At 41.5% G+C, this 23,959-nt stretch overlaps 2 protein-coding genes across 2 annotated transcripts; one reads left to right on the top strand and one right to left on the bottom strand.

Annotated features, from left to right (window-relative positions):
* Window positions 1-770: 770 nt before the first annotated feature.
* Window positions 771-12,125, bottom strand: sars2 (seryl-tRNA synthetase 2, mitochondrial). The gene is made up of 16 exons (XM_061720238.1): window positions 11,847-12,125; window positions 10,845-10,940; window positions 9,728-9,757; window positions 8,997-9,137; window positions 8,843-8,897; window positions 8,686-8,749; window positions 8,467-8,572; window positions 8,177-8,224; window positions 6,439-6,547; window positions 6,167-6,212; window positions 5,992-6,079; window positions 5,766-5,878; window positions 3,143-3,236; window positions 1,589-1,681; window positions 1,428-1,493; window positions 771-1,111 (listed from the first exon to the last, which is right to left on the bottom strand). The coding sequence occupies exons 1-16, from the start codon at window positions 12,120-12,122 to the stop codon at window positions 971-973; spliced, it is 1,566 nt and encodes a 521-aa protein (XP_061576222.1). The 5' UTR covers window positions 12,123-12,125; the 3' UTR covers window positions 771-970.
* Window positions 12,126-13,769: 1,644 nt separating this feature from the next.
* si:dkey-260j18.2 (uncharacterized protein LOC325231 homolog) lies at window positions 13,770-21,603 on the top strand. The gene is made up of 5 exons (XM_061720237.1): window positions 13,770-13,956; window positions 14,934-15,087; window positions 16,151-16,229; window positions 17,097-17,324; window positions 19,581-21,603. Exons 2-5 carry the CDS (start codon window positions 14,934-14,936, stop codon window positions 21,076-21,078), a joined length of 1,959 nt encoding a protein of 652 aa, XP_061576221.1. The 5' UTR covers window positions 13,770-13,956; the 3' UTR covers window positions 21,079-21,603.
* The last annotated feature ends 2,356 nt before the right edge of the window (window positions 21,604-23,959 follow it).

The raw sequence follows: 23,959 nt of genomic DNA, 5'->3' as shown, positions 1-23,959 counted from the left end.
AACTTTAGGGTGTTGACATCAGGTGCAATTCTTAAATGTGCAGAACCCTCTTTTTTCATAGCTCACATGTAAATGGACAGTAAAATCAAAACTAGATCCTGGACAGGAGTGGCTGTGGGGGAGATTGAGGTTGGATCCCCAGACATTCAGTGTGTTTAAAGGTTTTCCCCAGTGGCCTCAAAGCCACCTGACCAACTGCAAACCTGCAAGCCAAGTTGTGTTTCAATAATACAGATTAGACACCTCTTCAGTTGTACTTGGAGCCTTTTGCTGTTTTTTTATTATCTTCCTGGGTTTTGTTTTTAAGTCTTTTATATTAAAATGTTGTTCTGACCCCTTTATAAGGACATTGAAGACGACATGACATGAAGTTGACTGGATGATAATGCTCTGTCTGTGATGTCACAAAACCCTGCTAACCCGAGTAGCTCACTGGAATACCCATCAACTCACAATACCAAAAACTAAGTTACAGGATTATGATAACTGAAGGGTTTTTGAATTGTTAGTCACCTCAGCCCACAGAAATTGTGCCTACAAGCACATGAGGACGATACACCCCCTGACTGATGTGTTGTTCCGAAACCCCTCATCTGGATGTGAAAATACTCAAACTAAAGCTGGGTTCTGTAATTTATATTTACCAATCGTTACTTGAAATGACTTTTGTGCAAAAATTGAACAAAAATCTTTCCAGATTCCTATTTGACAAAAGAAAACAGACATACAAACACACGTGTGCATGTGACACATTTCATGTTTATTTTCCCTCTATTTCTAAATACAAGAGACTGTACAAGAGGCTTACATTCATCAACTCACTCACTCTCATAACACACACTCACACTTTGTGTATGGTTAGATTTCACTTGAGGTAAATGAACAAAAAAGAAGTTCACTTTCATTATTTAAGCACAACTGAGCTGTTTTCCATGTGGGCTGGTGTCGCAGCACTCGACCTGCACGAGTCTCATCTGGTCTTCGGGGCAGGCCTGGGGGGCCGGTGCTGCTGGTTGGGTCCGATGTATTTCAGTGGAGTGTGTGGTGGCTTGTCAATCACTTCCAGACCCAAGTAGGGCTGCAGGGCGGGGGGGACGCGTACTGCCCCCTCCTGAGGGGAAGGACACATGTGACGTCAGGGTTTCAAATGTTTGCAGAGGAGAAAGATCCACTTGAGCGCAATGACCAGTCTTTCTAAGTGCCATTTTGATTTGAAGATGATGTTTGATAGCATTTGGTAAATACTGGACTGCTTCTGCACAGTGTAGCAATAGATTCTTGGTTATAATTGAATTTTAATGAAGATATCATGAAACAGAGCAATAAAAGAGAACAGCCACGACTTTGATTGATGACATGTATTCAGAGGATATGTTCAGTAATTACTGACCGGGCATGTCCCTAAACAGACCAACGGCAAGTCTTACTTTAGTTTGGTGGGTCTCCAGGATGGCAATAATGGTTCGAGGGATCGCACAAGCTGTAGCATTCACCTAAAACAGAGACAAAACCAACAACACCCAAGTGATGTGGAGGTGGTGCACTGCTGTAATCTAGAGCTGCAGGGCGCTGCCGCAGCGGCTCTTACCGTGTGGGCGTACTGAAGACTGCCGTCTTCCCTCTCATACAGGATGTTTAGGCGTCTGCTCTGATAGTCTGTGCAGTTGGATCCACTAGAAATCTGAAAAACAGGGCAGGACTCCTCAGTATCAATATCAGTCTTATTGTCTCTAATTTCAATGATCGAGTGTTATCCAGGGATGAAAGTAGGCCAGGACGGTCTGGAAATCATTCTGATAAAACATCCTGATGCTGTTCCAAAGATTCAAACTAGCCACGACACCACTTTCAGTCAGAAAACATCTCTGTTAGCATTTCACCATCTTAAACAGCGCCGTTTCTGTTCATTAACTGCTTCTAAAAGGCCTTTCAGACGGGGCGTTGTGGCCGCTGTGCTCTGCTCTGGGACCCCTCCACTATGTGTTGTGATGATATGAGTGAGCAGAGCACAGTGCAAGGATGCTCGCGTCACTCCTGGTCCCTGCACTAAAGCTAAAAAGGTTTTACCTTCAGCGCACAGATAAACTGTCAGATCACAAAGATAATGGAAGAGAAGCCGATTGTGGTCATTCCCCACTTTCCTGAGCTGTACAGTATGACTGAAAGACATAGTATGACATCAAGAGGAATGCTTTCATGTGTAAAAAAGAAAATCCAACAATTGGGGCGTAACAGATGTAGGCCTCTTTAAAAAGTGGCAGATTAAACTACTTTCACAGTTAAAATGTTCTGCTGGAGCAGCTATGCAAACCCCCACGTACTTCCTCAGCAGGTCCTCAGATTGAGCTTGAATTACACCTAAAAACACCCTTCAAGCAGCTGCGGCTCCTTTAATGAGCTGAAACACTTCCAACTTTCGTTTGTGGCCATCATAGATCCACACCCCCGTTTTCTTTGCTGCAGCTCCTCTCCTCCTAATCAATGCATCTGGAATCAGAGCTTTCTTCTGTGACGGGTGGAAAGAGACAGTGTGCATCCAAGTCTGCAACTCTAAAACCTTGTAAATACCTGCTGAGCACGACCTGGAAGATCTTGGGTCAACTAGCAACCACTGCTCCAGATGAGTGTGTGTGCCCCTTCATATCTATACTGTACGGGTCTGTGTCACGGTCTTTCACTACAGGTAGCAGAAGAGAGCACTGGGACTTTGCAACCCCTGCACAGCCACCACTCAGCTGCAAACACACTATATGTGATTATGTTGAACCAGCACGGCCTCACGTCTCCTCGCACCTTCAATAACTGTACAACTGTAATCGCCACCTACAGTCGACTACGCGCAAGTACTACAGAATTAACCAGGACCGATCACAGATGATGAACAATTATCTTTAACTCATGTCAGGGAACAAACACCATCTAGGACATCCTGGAAAACTACACCCATCCATCCCCAACATGCCACAATACTTACGTTTAGTCTTTTTGTGTTTTGAATTGTTTAAAAAGGAAAAGTCAAGTTTATTTCAGACAAATCAAATCTTTTTGGTGTTTTGTTATTCTGAAAGGGAAGCACGTTTCATCCTGGTTGTTGTGTGAATTATCTCACAATCTGGACACAGGCTGACTAGCAGGGACTGACCTCTCCGTAGCGGTTCCTCCCAGGCATCCAGGCTTCGATGTCGTACTTCCTGTGTGCTGGAGGACCCAGTTCCTGAGTTGGCATGTCCAGCACTCTGAGACCAAACGCACAAATAAAGATCAAGTCCTATATTAAAGTAAAGAACAGTCACAGCGGGTGTTTTTCCTTCTTTTCTGGATGTACATTAATTGAGGCAAAATAAGACCGACAAATATTAGTTTCCAAAATATTCCGTTTCTGTGTCAACTGAGGAAAGATACAAAAACATAAAAGCAATGTAAGCAAGGCTCAGTTTTAAAAAAATAATTAAAAACACATCTTTATGGGCGTGTGTTACTATCAATTGGTGCCTCCAGAACAATCAACACTTCTGTCTTGCATTGACAGGTGGCCTATATCCATCAAAGAGAAGATGACACCTCCATAAACGCATCACACGGTCATACAGACTCACGCTGGCCACTGGCCACGCATGCACGGAGTAAATCCCATAGCCTGTTGTTGATGGCTCTTAGAATAGCTTTTCTCCTTCACATATATGCAGTCATAGTGTTACTAAATGCAGGTTTTAAGAGCAGATGATTATAAAGGACAACAAAAACCAGTGCCACTATTGTGATAATACAGGACTGTCTCAGAAAATTGGAATATTGTGATTTTCTGTAATGCAATTACAAAAACAAAAATGTCATACATTCTGGATTCATTACAAATCAACTGAAATATCTAAAAAAATTTGAATATTCTGGGAATCTTAATCTTAAGCCATAATCAGCAATATTAAAATAATAAAAGGCTTGCAATATTTCAGTTGATTTGTAATGACTCCAGAATGTATGACTTTTTTTTTTTTTTTTATAAATTGCATTACAGAAAAAATAAAGAACTTTATCACAATATTCAAATTTTCTGAGACAGTCCTGTACATCTGTGTGTCATCTTTTGGTGAAGGCCCCTGTCATAGGCTTGGTAAACAAGTGAAGGGTACGAAGGGGCCCAGAAGAGCAGATCCTGAAGGGAAACCAGTGCAACTCCACCATCATTTAGCTTTCAATTGTGTTAATCCATTAAAACTCAAGAGTTGTATCTAACGACTGACACAGAGGCTGCAGGTGGCAGGTTTGAGGGTCAAATACGTGTGGACACGTAACCATGAAAGTTTTACATGTTAAAGTTGATACTTGGTGATGTGAACATAGACTAAAGCTTGTTATTGAAAACTTTATATGATTGCAACAAATTTTCATTATTGTTCTTTGAAAAGAATAAAAACACACTGAACTATTAGAGAGTTTCCCATTTTCTCATGAAGCACGTGGACGTGTTGTTCTCTGCTTGCTGCATTGCGTGAAGATGCTTTATGTGTCATTAATTCATTTTCATTTAATGGCATGAAGCAATTTCATGTTTGTTCTTCATTTAATTAAAATGGTTGCACCTAAAAAAATACACCAACAAACAGATGAATGTAATGAAATACACTTTCAAATATAGTTGGATACACGAGCTGTTTTTAAATCATTTACTGTTTTTTACCCAGAGCCCCGCTTTCACCATAGTAACCATCAAGCAGAATAACAAAAATACCCCGTGTGTGCTTTTAACGGACCCCCGCTGTTCATCTGTCACGGTGCTGCTCTGCATGACCTGTTAAACTGACTTGATGACAAAATGTCTACAAAGATGAAAAGTCAAGTTGGATTAAAGGAGCAATGGGTGAAATTAGAAGATCCCAAAATAAAACAGAAACTGCAAGAGAGGGAGAAGAAATAGTTGTAGTCATGTCACAAAAGTGATGACTATGTATTTGGCTGCTGAGATAAGGACCAAGTTAGCATACTAACTAGCTTCGGGCTGGCCAGTCTCGTCATACCACTTTCTACCATGTGTGGCGGTAGCAAGCAACATAGTGGCCTCATGTTGATACTGATGAAAACCACCACCACAACCACCAGGTGAAAATACCTCTGTATAAAACCCACTTTAACCACTAGGGGACCAGATGAACACCTCGTTAAGAGTAGATAAAAACAGGGCTAAAACCAGGGTAAATGTTAACAGTGGTTTAGACGGCTCATGTATAACGAAGAAATTAAGTTTGATGTAGAACTTGCAACGTTTCTTTTAGACTGGCAAGTAAACCCCTCCTGATTTTTGTTTCGCTAAACATTTCTGAAGGTAGCGTAAATCAAGTTACTGTGCCGCCAATACGACACGTATTAATCTCAGCTATATCCCTGCCTGCAGCAGGCTGACACGACGCTCATTTGACCCGTTTTAGAACTGCAGCTCCACAAGGAAAAAGAGTAATTGAGAAATAGGGTTCGGAAACAGAGATGGTTTTAGAAATGATGGCGAGTAAAGAAAAGTGGGACTCTTGGTTAGAAATTCTCTGTTTTAATGATCAGATTTTGGGTTTTGAGTTGTAATACATTTGAATGGACTCGACGAGGCAGGCTTGAGTGTTGAGTATGAATTTAACTTCTGGTTTTACTTCACACATTGCTCCTTTAAGGAAGGTGTATAGTTTTAGTTGTGACAAGTCACTTTCCTTTTATTACAACATTTTATTTAAAGATGTATTTATTTTGTGTGTGTTAAATGTTTTTGGGAATGTCCTGACCGGTAGTGCAGTTCCAGCGCAGAAAAGATCTCTTTCTGCAGAGACACAAACTCCTCCAGCAGCTCAGCGCTCTCCTGGCCCGTCTCGTCAGCCGTCACTCCAAACATCTCCACCTGATTCCACACACAACACAGATGATGCAGTTATAGTACAACTCATACTGTTCAGTAATACACGATACAATACACAAACCCCCTCCATGTATCTGTGTTGTCGTCTGCTAGACCTTATTGAAGTGATGAACCCTGTACAGCCCCCAGGCCTCTCTGCCTGTGTCCGTCTCTGCGCGGTAGCAGGTGCTGCTGCACACCGTCCTGCAGCGGGGGGACAGCTTGCATCAGTTACAGTGTCTCCACCTCCCCCCTACCTGTAGCAAACGAGGAGCGAGCCGTGCTTCTCACCTAACGGGGAGGTCTTTCCAGTTCACTGCATGATCCATGAAGTAGCCTGTAAGAAAGACACAAGAATAAATGCTTTCCTTTGATACGACACTGAGTGTTCACTTGTGTTTTTAATTAGTGTTTTGCTGAGACTAACAGGTTTAACATTCATCGATAGAGATTCTTTCTTCACAGCTGCTGTATTAGAAAATAAACCAAGTCTCATCCTGATAAACCGTCACAAAGACGAAGAAACGTGGTGAAGGACTGGAAACATGCTGTGACGTTCTCACCTGCCACACCAACCTCTCCGGTTCCAGCCAGGTTGAGGTCTGGGAAGCGGGCCGGGTCCAGCGAGTACACCTGCGAGCGGTGGGCGTTGGGCTGCATCCCACAACCCTCCTGCAGGTGGACACACAGCGGAGCGTGAGACACTTTCAGACACTGTGTGGCTGCACTTATTTGACTAAAACACAGAACCTGAAAACAACTACTAGCTGAGTTTACATGAACTTCTAATTAAAAGTAGACTTTTAGCTTCATGTTTGCACTGTTTTCTTTCTGGGGATATATTCTGATACAGACGAAGAATCAAAATCATCTTTCTTTTTTCCTAATCGACCTCAACTGACAAAGTCACGAAAAAGTTTTATCAGTGTTGCAGAAAGTTATAAAAACGTGCCAAGAGCCATAGTTAACTTGAGCCGAGTTTTCTGTATCTAGCAACAGGGTTTATACAGCAATCCTTATGTTAAATTTAATACCAATTTAATACCTTTTTCACTACCTTCAGATTAAAAAAAAAAAAACTGTCACAACATTAAGTGTTAATCACGGACATTTTAACATTAATACAGATTTTGAACTATAGAACACTATACAGAAAACAGATTTATAGACTCATTGAAGTTGACCAGATGTTTCACATTTATTTCACTTTGTGAATGACAATAAAATAGACTGCTTAAAATGTAAAAGGTAAAAAATAATACCAATTTAAAAAAAATAATACCTCTGACAGTGAATTTAACACTTTTAATGGCCTTAAATTTGGCAATTTTCATTTATCACTTTTTAATACTTTTTAAAACCCTGCGGAAACCCAGAGCAAGTACTCATTCTTAAAAGCGTTCTTTTTATTTAATAACTTCTATAGGGCGTAAGTGTATATTTAACAGGTATGCATCTGTAAATATGAGGCGCCAATGTTTTATCAGAATGAATCAGATGATGGTGAAAATGCTAACATATAAAGGTTTGCTGACAACCGCTACAGACGGATCAGTACTTAGTGTAAGCCGGACGTACCAAGAACTTTACTGCAGATATGTGAAAGGGATGTGAAAGGGACTGTCTCAGAAAATTAGAATATTGTGATAAAGTTCTTTATTTTCTGTAATGCAATCAAAAAAAACAAAAATGTCATACATTCTGGATTCATTACAAATCAACTGAAATATTGCAAGCCTTTTATTATCTTAATATTGCTGATTATGGCTTACAGTTGAAGATTAAGATTCCCAGAATATTCTAACAGATAGGATTTGAGATAGGATATTTGAGTTTTCTTAAGCTGTAAACCATAATCAGCAATATTAAAATTATTAAAAGGCTTGCAATATTTCAGTTGATTTGTTATGAATCCAGAATGTATGACATTTTTGTTTTTGTAATTGCATTACAGAAAATCACAATATTCTAATTTTCTGAGACAGTCCTGTATATTTAAACAACTGCAGTTTTTAGAAATGATTTAAAAGACATTCCAGATAATCATTCCAGATCAGGTCACATTATTGGGAGCCGTCGCTACTTTGCTGAGATCAGATGAAGTCCTGAACCGGGAGCACCAGTGTGGCCGTTTACACTTAGCGGACTCACGATGGACCGAGTGGGCGCTGTCGGAGAAACACGCCGCTGCTGCACGTTAACATCTTCATGCCCAACTCAAGTGTGCAGGTGACAGCAACATGGACTATAATAACTTGTGGATGAAGGTTTTTTGTTTGTGTTATTTTGAACAATACTTACAAACACTGCCCCCTTCAGCATATCGGGCACAACCATGGGAATGAAGCCCTGCAGGAGTAAAAAGGAAACGGATCTTTGACTTTCTAATAGGTTAAATGATGACACAAGAAAAAAGATACATATTATGTTCTAAAATAGTTTTAAATGTTATTGTAGTAAGCGTACACCTGAAAGTGAGAGGGTTAGATTATTTTTTGATTTTCTTAATGTGACAATCAAACACTCAAATATATTTCAAAATAAGCCCCTGTTAATTTTGCAGATTTCATATCCAACATCGTCAAACACACCCGTCGCTGTAGTGTGTCAAAGGTGAAGTTCTGCAGTGCCGTTTGAAGCCTTGCCCCTGCTCCTCTGAGGTAGTAGGACCTGTGTCCGGAAACGTGAGACAGGTGCCTGCAGCAGGGGACACACAAAGTGCAAATATTCCCATTCTTGTCAATATAAGGTTGAATAGTTACACCTGGTAAACAGGATATGTAGTAAATAACAGCCAGAGTGGTCCTCACCTCTGTCGGATGAGTCCCAACTTCTCCCCCAGCTCTACATGGCCTGTGGGCTTGAAGTCAAATTCTGCAGCAATAATAAACCACAATTTTCATATAAGCATGAACCAAAAGTGATTACAGCTCGTTATATCATTAAACCACACACCCACTCCGTCACCTGGTTTCTGTCCGACGAGCTCCAACACCTTTGCCTGGCTCTCATCACCAACTGGCTAAAACAAAGCAAAAACAACCTGAACCTCACAGTCTTGACATCCATGACACTTTTCCTCTTCTGATATGCTCAGGAAAACATAAGAGCACGTCCTCACCACGTCAGGGTGTGTGTTGTTGGGCAGCCTGAGTGCTCGGCTGTAGTGTTCCTGATCCAGTTCAGTCTCTCGGAGATGGAGCTCATTCAGTCTGTTGCGGATGTCCCGACCCTTCTGCAGGGAATGAGCGTACTCTGGGAGCTGCAGGTCAAACAAGTTACAGCCCTTCTTGCAGTTATCCGTTTCATAGTTTTCTCTATAGAATTTCACCATCTAAAACAACTCACACCTCGTACTTTTTATAGTAGTTTCAACATGTTTTGCACCTGGCATTAAACATATTTACACCACATCACTGTTGTATCAGTCAGTTTCATAAGGACTGTGTTACAACACAAATGCTGTGCAGTTAAGGAAATATGGTGATTAATCCTGTAAAAGCCTCGTGCAAAAGTGATGCAGGGTAAATGTGTTGACATTTTTGAAGAGTGGTGTTTTAGATGATAAAAGAAATGTACCACCACAAAGCAGTTTGCACGGCTGGGACATAAATCTCTTCCGATTCTCCCAACCGAGCATGCTGTGACTGACCGACGTCTATGCAAGTAAAACACCATCCAGCCACGCATGCGTTAATGTTCCAGTGTACTGTTCGACGACAGTAACCCAGAGAACCACGGAGCATGTGTGATATTAGTCCCCAATGCCGAAATTGACTAATACAGTGATTTTTTTTTTTTAAAGCAGAGAAAAAACAAACAAAAACACATAATATTGTGAGTTCAACTTACATTTGAGAGTGCCTTTTTTTCCGTCTTGCTCTGTGATGAAAAGATTGTCATCAGAATCAGAAAAAGGTTTATTGCCAAGTACGTTACTGGACATATGAGGAATTTGTTTTGGCGTAGTTGGTGCAACAGATTGTTCTAAACAATATATACATGGTAAAGTGATTCAGTGAGTTGAAAGAGAGAGCTGTCCAACAATGTGTCATATTTAGAGATGCACCTTTATCCTGGTATGGTTTGAAACTACACGTAAAATCAAATCATAGTGGATACATTGCAGTTTGGACAGTTTGACTTTCAGCCTCCTGCATGGTTTCCAGGTGGTTACAGCATCACCCAGTACTCGAGTTGTAAAAAAAAAATCAGGGGGGATGGTGGATTTTATCATATGGGGACAGATAATTTGTGCTGATTACAAATAATATAATATATTACAAATAATAGCAGTGACCAAAACACCTGCGGAAATACTGCAGGAATGACATAGCAGCAGTTAAATGCAGCCTTCTGTAAGCTTTAAATATCCACTGGGCTTACATCAAATACATCAAAACACAACAATAAAAAACAGTTTTCTGAACTTATCAATATGACTCTGTCCTTCACAGGATAAGTAAAATGGATCGCTGCAAAAACTCAAAATCTTAACAAGAATATTTGTCTTATTTCTAGTGAAAATGTCTCATTTTAGTAAAAAAAATCTCATTACACCTAAAACAAGACTCATCACTGGAAAAAACAACAACTTTCACCTGTTTCAAGTAGATTTTCACTTAAAATAAGTAGAAAAATCTGCCAGTGGAACCAGAGATTTTTTTTGCTTATAATGAGAAGATAAATCTTGTCCCACTGGCAGATTTTTCTACTTATTTCAAGTGAAAATTTACTTGAAACAGGTGAAAATTGTCAAATAAGTTATTTTTCTGGTGTTATTTTTCTGGTGATGACTCTAAATGTTGAAATAGCAGTAAAACCACATTCATTGATGAAATGACATAAGGGATGGAAAGGGGGGATGGCAGTTTTACAGGGGGGATGATTTTGAGCGTTTTTATTTCAGGGGGGATGCCATCCCCCCTCATCCCCCCTCAACTCCAGTACTGGTTACAGCATCACTCACCACCAGTGCCCTGACTGCACCACTGACGCGGGTCTTCTCCTCTTCCAGCTCACAGATCTCTGTCTTCACTGCCTGCAGCTCCTGCCACACACACACCTGCAATGTGGACATTCATAATTAGCAAGAGGTGTCAAGTAACTAAGTACAAATACTTTGTTACCTTACTTAAGTAGAAATTTTGGTTATCTATACTTCACTGGAGTAATTATTTTTCAGACGACTTTTTACTTTTACTCCTTACATTTTCACGCAATTATCTGTACTTTTTACTCCTTACATTCTAAAAACAGCCTCGTTACTCTATTTAATTTCGGCCTTTAAAAAAAAACTATCCAGTTAAATTGCTCCATCCGGATAGAGTGAATTTGGTTGTGGTTGTTTCAGATGTTCTTGTCCAGTTTTGTTCTTACATCCGTTCCCTCAGATTCCTGCAACTAAACTTGGATGTACATTCCAGTAAAGGTTAGGATAAATGATAACATGCCTCTGAAGTTTGACTTTTTGCACCATTACAATACTTATAGGCAACTAGTCATCATATCTCCTGCTCTCTGAAACACATGTTAATGCTCAATAGTACACATATATGGTTCTTTAATATATTTGCATTATACTAAGATGCATTCATTTTCAATGGCTTTTGTCCTTAATGGCTTTTTTCCCCCTTACATTACTTTTACTTTTATACTTTAAGTAGTTTTGAAACCAGTACTTTTATACTTTTACTTGAGTAAAAACTTGACTTGATACTTCAACTTATACAGGAGTATTTTTAAACTCTAGTGTCTATACTTCTACCTGAGTAATGAATGTGAATACTTTTGACACCTCTGATAATTAGTATGATCAAGAGGAAACAGCAGCATGACATGAGTGGGAGGAGGTTTGGTACCATCCAGTGACTCTGGTAACAAGCTGAATGCTACATTTCTAGTCTTTTGACACGAAACAAATGCTTGAAAGTCAAAAGCATGTGTGAAGTGTCAGATAAAGGTGATTTACTATTTTCCTGACGTCGTCCCCTCGCAGGTCTCCCTTCCTGCTCTCCACGTTAGCGATGACTTTGTCAGTCTGCTCGATCACTGTCTTCATGTCCAGCTCGGGCTTGTCGCTGTAGCCCTCCAGGACGTGCTCGTACAAACTACTGCGGGCTCCCTGTGAAAAGCGCTGGGGGACCACAATGGTGGTCCTCCTCCTGGGACACCGTGAGCCGACCGGCTGCAGCCCGGACAGGGCGATGCTCCCCACTCTGGCCACGGCTCTCATGCAGGTCGCCATGTTTGAGAGTGGTGCATTCACGAGAAAAACGAATTATCTTATTACTGCTCACTGGAGATCTTGGTGAGTATCCCGTCACACTTTATTGTGTTCATGCGTCAGTATCCACGTTTAATATAAGGATTAAACTTAAGTATAATAGATTATTGTAACAAGTTAAGTCATTCTGATATTCCTGTATTCTTTTTGTTTGTTAATATTTAGGGTGGAATTCGTCCGTAAGTTCTTTGAACGCAACACGAACACGGCAAAAGACGGAAAAGGGGAAAATCGTGAGTTTTATTTTACAATTTATATTAATTAATGGTGACAATTTTATTCAGTAAATAAAATTTAATATATTTTTCAGGCAACAAATATCAAACAATATGTTCCCCGGTCTGCCAAAGATAACATTTTACATAAAATGAAGAGCAGTAAAAATAAAGAGGAAAAATAAATAAACGGGCAATGTTATTTTCCCTTAACACTTGGAAAATAAATTAAATCTATCCTTTAAAATAATTTATTTGAACTGAATTTGTAGTTGACAGTTCTCAGCTGTTTAGTACAAACGTTGATTACAACGGTACACTTGTTTAATAACGGTTAGTGAGCGTTGAGGTTCTGCCATTGTTCTGTTGATGATTTTTGAATGCTAAAAATAATGACAATAACAACAACAAGAAAATCCCAACACCCTATGCTTTATTTTATTGTATATTTAACTTTTATTTTACATCTGGAATATCACGTAAAATTGTATGTTTTTATTTTGAAAGAGACGGACGGAGCCCCGCCCTAAAGTGACGTCACGAGCCAAAGGTCAGCCAATCAGAGCAGCGGAAGTTTCGTCCCTGTAATCCGGTTCAGACATGACAAGTGCGGCCGACGGGACCGCCGCTCAGTCCGGGCTGCCCCGCAGACACCGCTGCCGTTAGGCTGCTGTTAGGCTGCTGTTAGCCGCCCCGAGGCCAGGCTGCGCACCGGAGCACCCTGCGGGGCTGGACTGATGTGTGCTGCAAAAATACGCCTTTACGCGGCCAGAAAAGTGCTTGTTTGTGAGGTATTGTGCACCGTCAGGCAGTGTTGGGACCAGGACCAGAGACAAGAGATCTGAGATCTGGAATCAGGGACCAGAGACTAGAGACCTGAGATCAGGGACCAGAGACCAGAGACCAGAGACCTGAGACCTGAGACCTGAAACCAGAGACCTGAGACCTGAGACCTGAGACCTGAGACCTGAGACCAGAGACCTGAGATCTGAGACCTGAGACCTGGAATCAGAGACTAGAGACCTGAGACCTGAGACCAGAGACCTGAGATCTGAGACCTGAGACCTGAGACTGAAATCAGAGATCTGAGATCAGGGACCTGAGACCTGAGATCTGAGACCTGATATAAGAGACCTGAGACCTGAGATCAGGGACCAGAGACCAGAGACCTGAGATCAGAGACCTGAGATCAGAGACCTGAGATCAGAGACCTGAGATCAGAGACCTGAGATCAGAGACCTGAGACCTGAGACCTGAGATCAGGGACCTGAGACCAGAGACCTGAGATCTGAGACCTGAGACCAGGACCAGGGATCAGGGACCAGAGACCAGAGACCTGAGACCTGAGACCAGAGACCCGGACCAGGGGTCAGAGACCTGAGACCAGGACCAGAGACGAGGGACCAGGGACCTGATACCGGGACGAGCCCTCCAGCTGAGCCCGGACCACCGAGACCACCAAATGCCTCCGAGTTGCTGATAACAGACAGGTGGCTTGGATACAGTTGACCAAGCTGCACATCAGTTCTTCCAGAGAGACCCGACCATCATTCACGGTGGAAACCAGGAGGAGAGCAAAGGTGAGGAAATGGTAGCAGTAAACTGCTGCTGGAAGAAAACTGCTTCTTTTTTAACAAGGGGAGTGGTCTTGGTTGTCATTTTGACGTGATGACAACCTTGGTAAGCTCAGTCTGTGTGAAACAACAGCACTGCAATAAAACTTGACAGTCTTTGGTTGGAGATCAGTCTTTTTCCTCTGACATGCTGTTATCTGTGTCATTTATGTCAAGAGATCCTATGTGTAACCCCAGGCAGAAAGATGCATTAAAGCTGTTTTCCTCCCTCTCACTGGAGGTGGGTCAATGACGTGACGCCTATATTTTCTGAAAAACAGATTTTAAAGGTTTAAATGGATAAAAAAAAAACATATATATAAACTACCTGTCCCACATATGGACTCACTTGAATTTTACAAAAAATAATAGTTATTTGGGATTTTGTTGTTGTTTTAAGTGTCAAAATGTCATGAGGTGCGACCGTCCGACCATGACTCTTGTTTTGAAAAGTTTTTTGAAATCACTCTGTATTTAAATCAATCTTCTGCCCTATCTGGTATGATTTCCAAAATGTCTTGTAGTGTGTAAGATTGCAACACATTTGTATTTATATTTCCATCATAATATACAAACAAAGTTTGACTGATGTCCATTTTATGAAATATCATGTGGTGCGACCATTAAAAAAACAACCATTCTTGTATAATACTGAAAACTTGTAAAAAAAAAAAAAGATGTCAAGATGTTAAGGAAATTAATTTTAATATGAACCATGGTTGCACCAAATGACCTTTTTTAATGCTAGTGCCAATTCATCTTGACAAAAAACTCTGAAATCACTTAATTTAAAATTTTTATATGAACTTATGTGTACACAACATTCTTAATGTTTGAATTACTGCAATAGATATTATTTTCTTTATTATTTTAAAATTGACTAGTTGAAAATCCTTATTCGTCATTGACCCAGGTGCATGATGCATGTGTGTGCTGCTCCTCAGATGAACGCTGTGCGGGGGGGCACAGTCACCTGGCGCCCCCAGCCATGGCAGGATGGGGACGGGGGAGGAGGGGAGCCTCTGTCAGACAGCGACTCTGAGGAGGAGGACTTCCCCGATGACAGCACCACCCCACTGGGAGACTACATCACACACGGTGAGCTGGGAAGATGTAGACGAGTATGGAGTAAGATAACTTCCAAAAAGATGTCTCCATGTTATAACTATTCATGTTATATTAGAGAACAAGGTAGTGCCGAAAAACAATATATAGCCTATCCCCTCTCACAAAAATAAGAAAAATATATTTTCTCACCAACAAAGCATATTTTACATATTTTTAAATTTTCAAGTAACAAAATAACATATTTGAACAATTCTTCAGATTTTTTCTGTTCTTTTATTGTCTGAAAAATGGTTCAAATGTGTTATTTTGTTATTTGAAAAAATTTAAATTTGTTTTGTTGATGAGAAAATATGTTTCTCTATTCTTATTTTTGTGAGGGGGGATAGACTATAATATATTTATTTTTTTTCGGCAATACCTTGTTCTCTATAGCTGATATAACATGAATTACTCCTATGTGGGATCAATAAAGTTCTTATTTTTGCCATCTGAGAAAATTAAATATATTATATTTGGTGCCTAACTGTTTCCCAAGTATATTAGTGCATGTGTTAATGAATAAATGAGACGTAAAAGGTAAATTTCTTTGTAGAAAGGCGCTTTATGAAAATAATTCCATTTACTTGTATTAGTTTACAGCGCAATCTTGCCACATCCAATATGGCGGCGGCATTGACGTATCGCAGCAGCTCCATGGAAGGATACATGTCTATGATTTCAACAGTTTTTCGACTCGTACCCATAAACTTGAATTCGTGTTCACAGTGAAGACTCGTAGTCGTAGAAATTAGTTGTATTCACAAGACTTTGCACTCACAGCTTTTAGATTCATACTCACATAAAAACAATCCTAACCCTAATAATGTATCAGACTCATGTGTGTGACAGCAGAATTTGGGGTGCAACTTTTTTATTTACATACAAATGTTTATCATTACGAATACGAATAGTTATAACATGGACACATCTTTTTGGAAGTTATCTTACTCCATAGATGAGGGGGTTCTCTACTACCACGATCCGCGCTCTCCAATGTATCTCTCCATCCTTCTGCTCTTCTATTCCCCCCACCTCCACCTGTTGGGTGTTTTAGGGTTAAAGCAGCTCCTGGATGCTCAGCAACTGTGTGATGTCACCCTGCTTGTCGAGGGAAAGAAATTCATGTGTCACAGGTATGATTGCTTATATGTCACTTTATAAGTTGGAGCTTAACAATCTGGTGACATCACCTGGTGGCTCTGAAATAGGGCTGGGCGATATGGACCAAAAGTCATATCTCCATATTTTCTAGCTGAATGGCAATACTCGATATATATCGATATTTTTTTCTGTGACATAATTGGGGTTTCCCCCAAAGCATTATAGCATAGCATCTCTGTTAGCTTAATTTTTTTCAGTTTTTCAGTTTTAATACAATGCCTTGTGCCAAATGTCACACAGGTACCTTTATTAACAGAGGTCTGCACAATATCAAAATGTATAAAACAAATGAAATAAAAATAAACTGCCTGCATATATAGAATAAAAATGCTTCTTGAATAAAATAAAACAAATATCCCTTTCCCGCATAACAATTAAATGAAAATACACTGTGCAATTAATACAATGTAGACAGTAACAGGCAGACTTTTCCACTGAGGTTGACAGTTGTGCAAATAACAAAACATTTGTGCAAATCTCAAATAAAACATGTAAACAGATATTGCATCTCTTTGAGCAAATCTCAAATAATTACAACAAGTCAACTACTGTACATTTTACAGATTTTGTGCCAGGAAAACTAACCTGTCAACACTGTCAGGTTTCAGCACACAAAGGTACTTTTTTGCCGGCGCGAGGAGTCAGTGTTGATGTACAATCAATTTGTCGCAAAATAAGCTATATTGATATAAACGATATTGTCTCGTACCATATCGCGTTTGAAAATATAACGATATATATTAAAATCTCGATATATCGCCCAGCCCTGCTCTGAAACATGTTGGAAAGTGTCTTCCATATCCATCTGTGTCTCCCCTGCTGACCCTCTTCCCTCGCAGAATCCTGCTAGCGGCGGTGAGTCCGTACTTCCGGGCCATGTTTACGACTCCTCTGGTGGAGTCCCGCCTCACTGAGATCCGTTTGGAGGAAGTGACCCCGTCCGTCATGGAGACGGTCATCCACTTTGTGTACACTGGCGAGGCGGGGCTCTCTCTGGACACCGCTGAGGATCTGTTTGTGGCTGCCAATCGGCTGCAGGTTGTGCCCCTTCAAGACCTTTGTTCCAGGTGAGATTTAGGGCCAACAGCATTAAGGCTTTGAAGTTGCAGTGGCTCTGGTGGTACAACCTACAACTTGTATTTTAAAAAAAAAAAGGAGTTTGTCTAAAATTCCACTTAAGTCAAAATTCCCGTGTTTGCAAATCTGGAGATTAGACCGTTTTTCACAGATTGTTGAGCCTATGCTCATCCTTAATCCTGAGAGACTGGCAGTTTCTACTAGGCTTAAACTATAAGTGAGTCCTGTTTGCTTCTTTCAGGAGCATTTTCTAATGTGCAGTTGACCAGTTTACATCACATAGGGCCTGATTTACTAAAGGTTTGCGTGTGTAAAAACGTGTGCAAACTTGACATCACCCGCAAACCAATGTGCAAGCTGATCTACTAACAGCGTGCAAAGAGGACAGCGCCTCTCAAATGAGCAAAATAGCACACGCTGTTCATTTAGTACTTTTGCCCTGATGAATAATCAATATGGGGCGTACCTGCCAGAAAGCGCTAAATACTGGGAGGGGAAAATGCAAATAGGTTCATTTACCACACGCAATGAGATTTACCAAGCCTGAAAGTTTTTGCGGGGATTGTGGTTGCGTCTGTATTTAATACGTTCGAACGGAAGGTGCTAATCTGCCCAGCATTATGCACCAATGGCTGCTGTTATTGTGGCAAGGAGGCGACATCGCCAAAATCAAAGAATATGCAGAGAGAACAGCTTGTATACATGTATATACTTACTTCACTTTATTTTTATACCTTTTTTTTTAAATTATTTTTTCTTTAGTTCTTCACCTTATATCTTGCCACCTTCTTTTAACCTCATCTGCCGTTCTTTTTGTCTTACCAACTGCATTTATTCTATCGCAGATTTTCTCCCATATTGCGTTTCTTTTGGTAATGTTTAAATTTATTTGCTGTAGTTCATGAATGTGTTTATTTGCCTCTTCCACTAATATCTCTAACTCCAACTCGTCAAATTTCATTTTGCGCTTGTGACTTGTGACTGTGCATTCCATCCAGACTCTCCATGGCGCAAACCTTAAGACACGCAACACCTCATTTAAATACTGCGGTTTGCACCTGTTATCAATTGCATTCTTAGTTGATCACCCGCAAAACACACAACAACAGCACGTGCAAACTGTTTCAGTGCACACGCAATTTAGTACTCTTTATTTAGGATCTTAGTAAATCGGGCCCATACTGTACTAAAAGCCATCTATGAGCAAGGGCTGGTCTGAGTGGTTGCATGACCGACTTCCATATGTGCCATAGTGTAGATGTTTTTATAGATGCTCTGTATTAGAGAAACCGCTGGTCCATTATTCAGTACATGCTGTTTAAAACACTGCAAGTGCAGCTCATTTTATTCTCCATCACGTAACTGGCTTGTTGCCATCTAACCGTATTAACTCCAAGATGTTCCTCCAGATGTTCGGTTTTAGCACCACTTTTCCAGCCTTGTGTTGCCAACTTTTTGATGTTGCTGTGATCAAATTCAAAGTGAGCAAATGTTTTTTCAAGCAGTAGTAAAATGTCTCATTTTTAACATTTGATGCATTTTCTATGTTTATTATAAAATAAAATATTAGTTTGGGGGATGTACCATTGGATTCTGTTATTTACCTTTTATAAAGCACACCAACTGTTTTCCAGTGATGTTGTACTTTGATATGAGGTTGACGCTAACATATCAGTTTGATTTTTGCATATTAAAGGGGACCTATTATGAAAAACACGTAACATATATAAAGTGGTCTCCCCCCAGCCTGCCAACTCCCAGCCTGCAACCAAATTCTGCAGTGTCTGTACAGCCGCCCGGATGAGCCGTCCAGTCTTGTGTGACTTCTACGAGCCGTTCAGATTCTGCTCCCGTCGTTACGTAACGACGGGCGCGATGCGTGAAACCGTGCCCATAACTAACTCTGGCCGGAACAACAACAACTCCGCCGGCCGGAGCTTCCGCCATTTTTTCGTAGCGGTGTATCGTGTCATTCAGGCAGCCAATCAGCACAGAGCCTCATTATCATAGCCCCGCCCACTCAGAATCCTGCATAGATAATGAGGTTAGAGAATGGGAAGATAAAGACATGGCTCAGAGGCTGAATTTCTAATTTATTTAGCAAAAACAATCAAAAGCTTGTTTTTAAGACATTCAAAGATAGATATTAGATGCCATAATAGGTCCCCTTTAAGTTGAAAGTTTTATTTCCTGGTTTTGCTTCTGTCTCTCACTCCATCTTCCACGGTCCTTTTCGTTTGTCTCAGGTTTCTATTTGAGCACCTCTCGGTGGATAACTGCCTGGGGATGTATTCTCTGGCCCGCTCTCATCACGACCAGCTCCTGCTGCGTGCGTCCCTGCGGCTGGTGGCCCAGCACTTTCCCCGGGTGGCCAGGCAGAAGGACTTCCTCCTACTCGACCACGGCACTTTAGGCAGCCTCCTGAGCTCCGACCGGCTGGGGGTGGAGTCTGAGGCGGAGGTCTACGACGCGGCGCGCCGCTGGGCCGAGCACCAACCCCTGGACCGCTACGCCCACATGCCGGCGCTGCTGCACCACCTTCGTCCCGGGCTGCTGTCCCAGGAAGAGAGCAGGAGACTGAGCCAGGAGCTGGGGCCCGCCGCGGCGGGAGAAAGCCTCGGGGGGCCTCTGAGACCCAGGGAGGGCATGTTTGAGAAAAAGATTGTCTGCATAGACTTAATGCCTCGAGATGAGGAGAACTTTGCTACGAGAGACTACACCGTGGACTGCTTTGATCCCCGGACAGGGAAGTGGGAGAAGTTAGCCGCCCTGGGTTCCCTTGCCAGTCCCGGCTGCACGGCTGTGGGCGGCAGGTTGTTTGTAGCAGGCGGGATCCTGCGGACGGGCTCCGTGTCTGCAGCCGTGCACGAATACGATAACGTGTTGAACAGGTGGATAGAACGGCCCCCCATGGTCCAGCCGCGCGCCATGCTGGGCCTGCTGGGCTGTGGGGAGTCCCTGTACGCCCTGGGGGGCTGTAACCGCTCAGCCCTGCTCGACTCCAGTGAAACCCTGGAGCTGGCGACGCTGCAGTGGGGTCCCGGGCCCCGGCTGCCGCTCCCGCTGCGGGCCTTCGCCTGCGCCGCTTTACGTGGAAGACTCTACCTGCTGGGTGGAACCACGCTTGAACAGAACCGGGCCGTGGTCCACTCAGGCGTTCTTATTTATCACACCCTGACGGACTGCTGGACGAGAGTGGCCCTGGACTCTGGCGCCACCTGCCTGGCGGGGGGCGTGGCCGTGCGAGGCGGAGTCTGCGCCATCGGGGGGTACATGAGGGAAACCACCAAGTTCCTGGATGGAAACTACACCAATCTGGAGACTCTGGACGCCACCGGCCGTGTGCTGTTCTTCAGGGAGGGCCGGGGGTCCGGGATGGAGAGGGAAGTGACGGGCGGAGGGGTGATGGTCAGCGCGGAGCAGAGGGGAGTCGCCGGCGGCGGGAGCGACCGAGCCCCGAGTCCCGTTGTGTTCCCAGGACTGCCGAGGCGGATCGCCGCTGGGGGCGTGGCCCGGTGGAAAAGAAGGATTTACGTGCTGGGGGGAGAGAATGGCTCGCGGTTCTACGACAGTGTGTACTGTTGGAAACCGGGCTGGCGCAGCTGGGTGCAGAGGCGGGAAAAGCTCCCTGGAGACACCGGGGGGGTGAGCCAGTTTGGCTGTACCACCCTCAAATTCCCCAAGAAACACATCCTGTCCAGGCTGAGGCTCGCCAAAGAGAACTGTAAGAAGCCCAGCGACTAGTCTGAGGGAAGCGTGACATTGAAGTAGCTCCTCCTTGACCTCATGCAATGTTGATATTTGAAACAAACTGAGAAGGAAAATACAAATTTTACACCACCAGTGTCCAGCCACCGAGCAGGCCTATAACCGACAGGGCTCCGTATCCTGACCGTCGGAGGAACCCGTTACACGTTTACCTGAAGTCTGCCATTTGTCAGAAGAATAAAACATCTTTAAGAGTGAAAAAGAGTCTTTAAATGATTTTCTTGGAGTGTAACGCTCTTGTTAGAGTTTTGCTGGTGTAGCAAGTTCAAAGCTGTTTTGGAAATCCCAGTATTATGTGAATTATTTTGATAATTTGACAATATTTCTGACTATGCTTTGTTCCACTTTACTTAAGTTTTATACAACTTTATAAAAGTTTGTTTTTTGTGTAATCTGAGCCTCATGATTTCCTCTCATGCAAATCATAGACGACGCACGTTAATCTAACTTGAAAGGAAACATTGAAAGTGTGAACATGTTTCATAAACAAACTTTTTAACAGCTTGTCGTGTTTATTGAGAAAAAAACTTATAAAGGCAACTTACAAAGTGTTCTCAAGTGACCAGAGTAAGATGGTAGAGAGATATTTAAATGAATAATAACCCATATCGTGGTGAATAGAAGTGGGGATGATGCAGAGCAGGACTCCCTTGCGATGAGATCCAGAAGAAGATCCCATCGTGTCTAAACTGTCGCTGGTATTAGAGGAACTAGTAAAGGGCAAAGGACTCCTAACATTACTGATGGCCACATTTACAAGAAGGGAAGCAATGTAAAGCCTCACTAATTTTGGGGAAGAAGGGCATTTCAGGGTGTAGGAACGGCTCAGTCTAGAGTTGACAGGCCTGAACTGGAGCTGATTGAAGACGACACCAGACTGAAGAAACAATGACTACGTTTACATGCAGTCAATAACCCTTTTCTAACCGGAATATTAGTAATAACCTGGTTGTGCACGGCCATGTAAACACCAATAACCCCATTGAATAACCAGAAATTGCTCATATTCCGGTTTTTAAAAACCGGAGTATGACCCCTGGGTTACTCCTTTTCTAACCCGAATATTTGGTCATGTATACACCACAGCATCCTTATGTCATCATCCTGGGAAAAATGTGCAAATCTTTGTACAGCAGTATAATACATAAAAAAAGTACAAAATAAATATCATCTGAAAGGTTCAGCAATTAAACGGTGCCTTTTTCTAGTAAAACTGGGAAGCAGTCTGATTACAGGACTGTCTCAGAAAATTAGAATATTGTGATGAAGTTCTTTATTTTCTGTAATGCAATTACAAAAACAAAAATGTCATACATTCTGGATTCATTACAAATCAACTGAAATATTGCAAGCCTTTTATTATTTTAATATTGCTGATCATGGCTTACAGCTTAAGAAAACTCAAATATCCTATCTCAAAAAATTAGAATATTCTGGGAATCTTAATCTTAAACTGTAAGCCATAATCAGCAATATTAAAATAATAAAAGGCTTGCAATATTTCAGTTGATTTGTAATGAATCCAGAATGTATGACATTTTTGTTTTTTTAATTGCCTTACAGAAAATAAAGAACTTTATCACAATATTCTAATTTTCTGAGACAGTCCTGTATATGTTGGCTCTCACTCAGCCCTGTATTTATCTAATCCTCCCTTTACTTCACATTTAACAAAAGCATCTAACAGAGGGAATGATCTGAAAAAGAGAAACTCCAGTGAGTGTCCGTCCTCCGGGCACAGATGTCTTGCTGGAGCCAGAGCGGCCGGCGAAGAATGACGAGGCTCGTTGGAGATTATAGAGAAGTATCTCTGAAGCAGATGAGCTGCAGCAGCAGGATACCACACCAGGGGCCTCTCTGGTCAGCTCAGGACAGGAAACTGAGGCTATAGATCACATGGGTCACCAGAGTTAGGCGGTAGAAGGGTAAAGAGATGTTCCCCGTTGTGATGACTCAGGTTCTGCTGAAACATTAGGATGGTGGGCTCAGACATAGGTTTTTATCCAATAGAGCACATTTGGGGTGTGATTAGGGTTGCCACCTTTCAGAAATAGAAATAAGGGATGCCCCGATTTCAGCAGCGCAGGAGCCAAAAAAAAAGCCCCAAAACTTTTAAACTGAATAAAAATGTGTTTATTTTATATGAAAAAACAAAGTGCTTTAATAGCATTGAACTTGCACGACTGTACAGACAGACAACCATACTAGCAACTGAAATATCCTCCTATGCTACGTATGTCCACATCAGCCCAGATGTAATATAGCCTACAGGTGAAGAATATGGTGTAAAAGTTAATTTATTTCAATAATTCAACTAGAATATGGTGTAAAAGTTAATTTATTTCAATAATTCAACTAGAATATGGTGTAAAAGTTAACTTATTTCAATAATTCAACTAGAATATGGTGTAAAAGTTAACTTATTTCAATAATTCAACTAGAATATGGTGTAAAAGTTAATTTATTTCAATAATTCAACTAGAATATGGTGTAAAAGTTAATTTATTTCCATAATTCAACTAGAATATGGTGTAAAAGTTAATTTATTTCAATAATTCAACTAGAATATGGTGTAAAAGTTAATTTATTTCAATAATTAAACTAGAATATGGTGTAAAAGTTAATTTATTTCAATAATTCAACTAGAATATGGTGTAAAAGTTAATTTATTTCAATAATTCAACTAGAATATGGTGTAAAAGTTAATGAAAATACGGTACAAATTGTGTCCCGTATTAGTTCAATACGGGACGCAACATTTTTTTCTCAAATAAAGGACAATTCCGTATTTTACGGGACGGGTGGCAACCCTAGGTATGATGGAACAGGATCATGGCATCATGGGACTGCAGTGTCA

Source organism: Cololabis saira, chromosome 4 (genome assembly GCF_033807715.1).
Source record: "Cololabis saira isolate AMF1-May2022 chromosome 4, fColSai1.1, whole genome shotgun sequence".
Lineage (NCBI taxonomy): Eukaryota > Metazoa > Chordata > Actinopteri > Beloniformes > Belonidae > Cololabis > Cololabis saira.
This window is presented reverse-complemented; position numbering and strand designations above follow the sequence as displayed.

Bases quoted from the DNA above. Each gene is read 5' to 3' on its own strand.
- sars2 (XM_061720238.1), bottom strand. From the start codon at position 12,122: ATGGCGACCTGCATGAGAGCCGTGGCCAGAGTGGGGAGCATCGCCCTG. The intron at 9,138-9,727 runs GTAAGTTGAACT...TTTGACCTGCAG, and splicing joins AAAAAAAGGCACTCTCAAAT to CTCCCAGAGTACGCTCATTC. The intron at 6,548-8,176 runs GTAAGTATTGTT...GTCCACCTGCAG, and splicing joins TGCTGAAGGGGGCAGTGTTT to GAGGGTTGTGGGATGCAGCC.
- si:dkey-260j18.2 (XM_061720237.1), top strand. From the start codon at position 14,934: ATGAACGCTGTGCGGGGGGGCACAGTCACCTGGCGCCCCCAGCCATGG. The intron at 15,088-16,150 runs GTGAGCTGGGAA...TGGGTGTTTTAG, and splicing joins GGGAGACTACATCACACACG to GGTTAAAGCAGCTCCTGGAT. The intron at 16,230-17,096 runs GTATGATTGCTT...CTTCCCTCGCAG, and splicing joins AAGAAATTCATGTGTCACAG to AATCCTGCTAGCGGCGGTGA.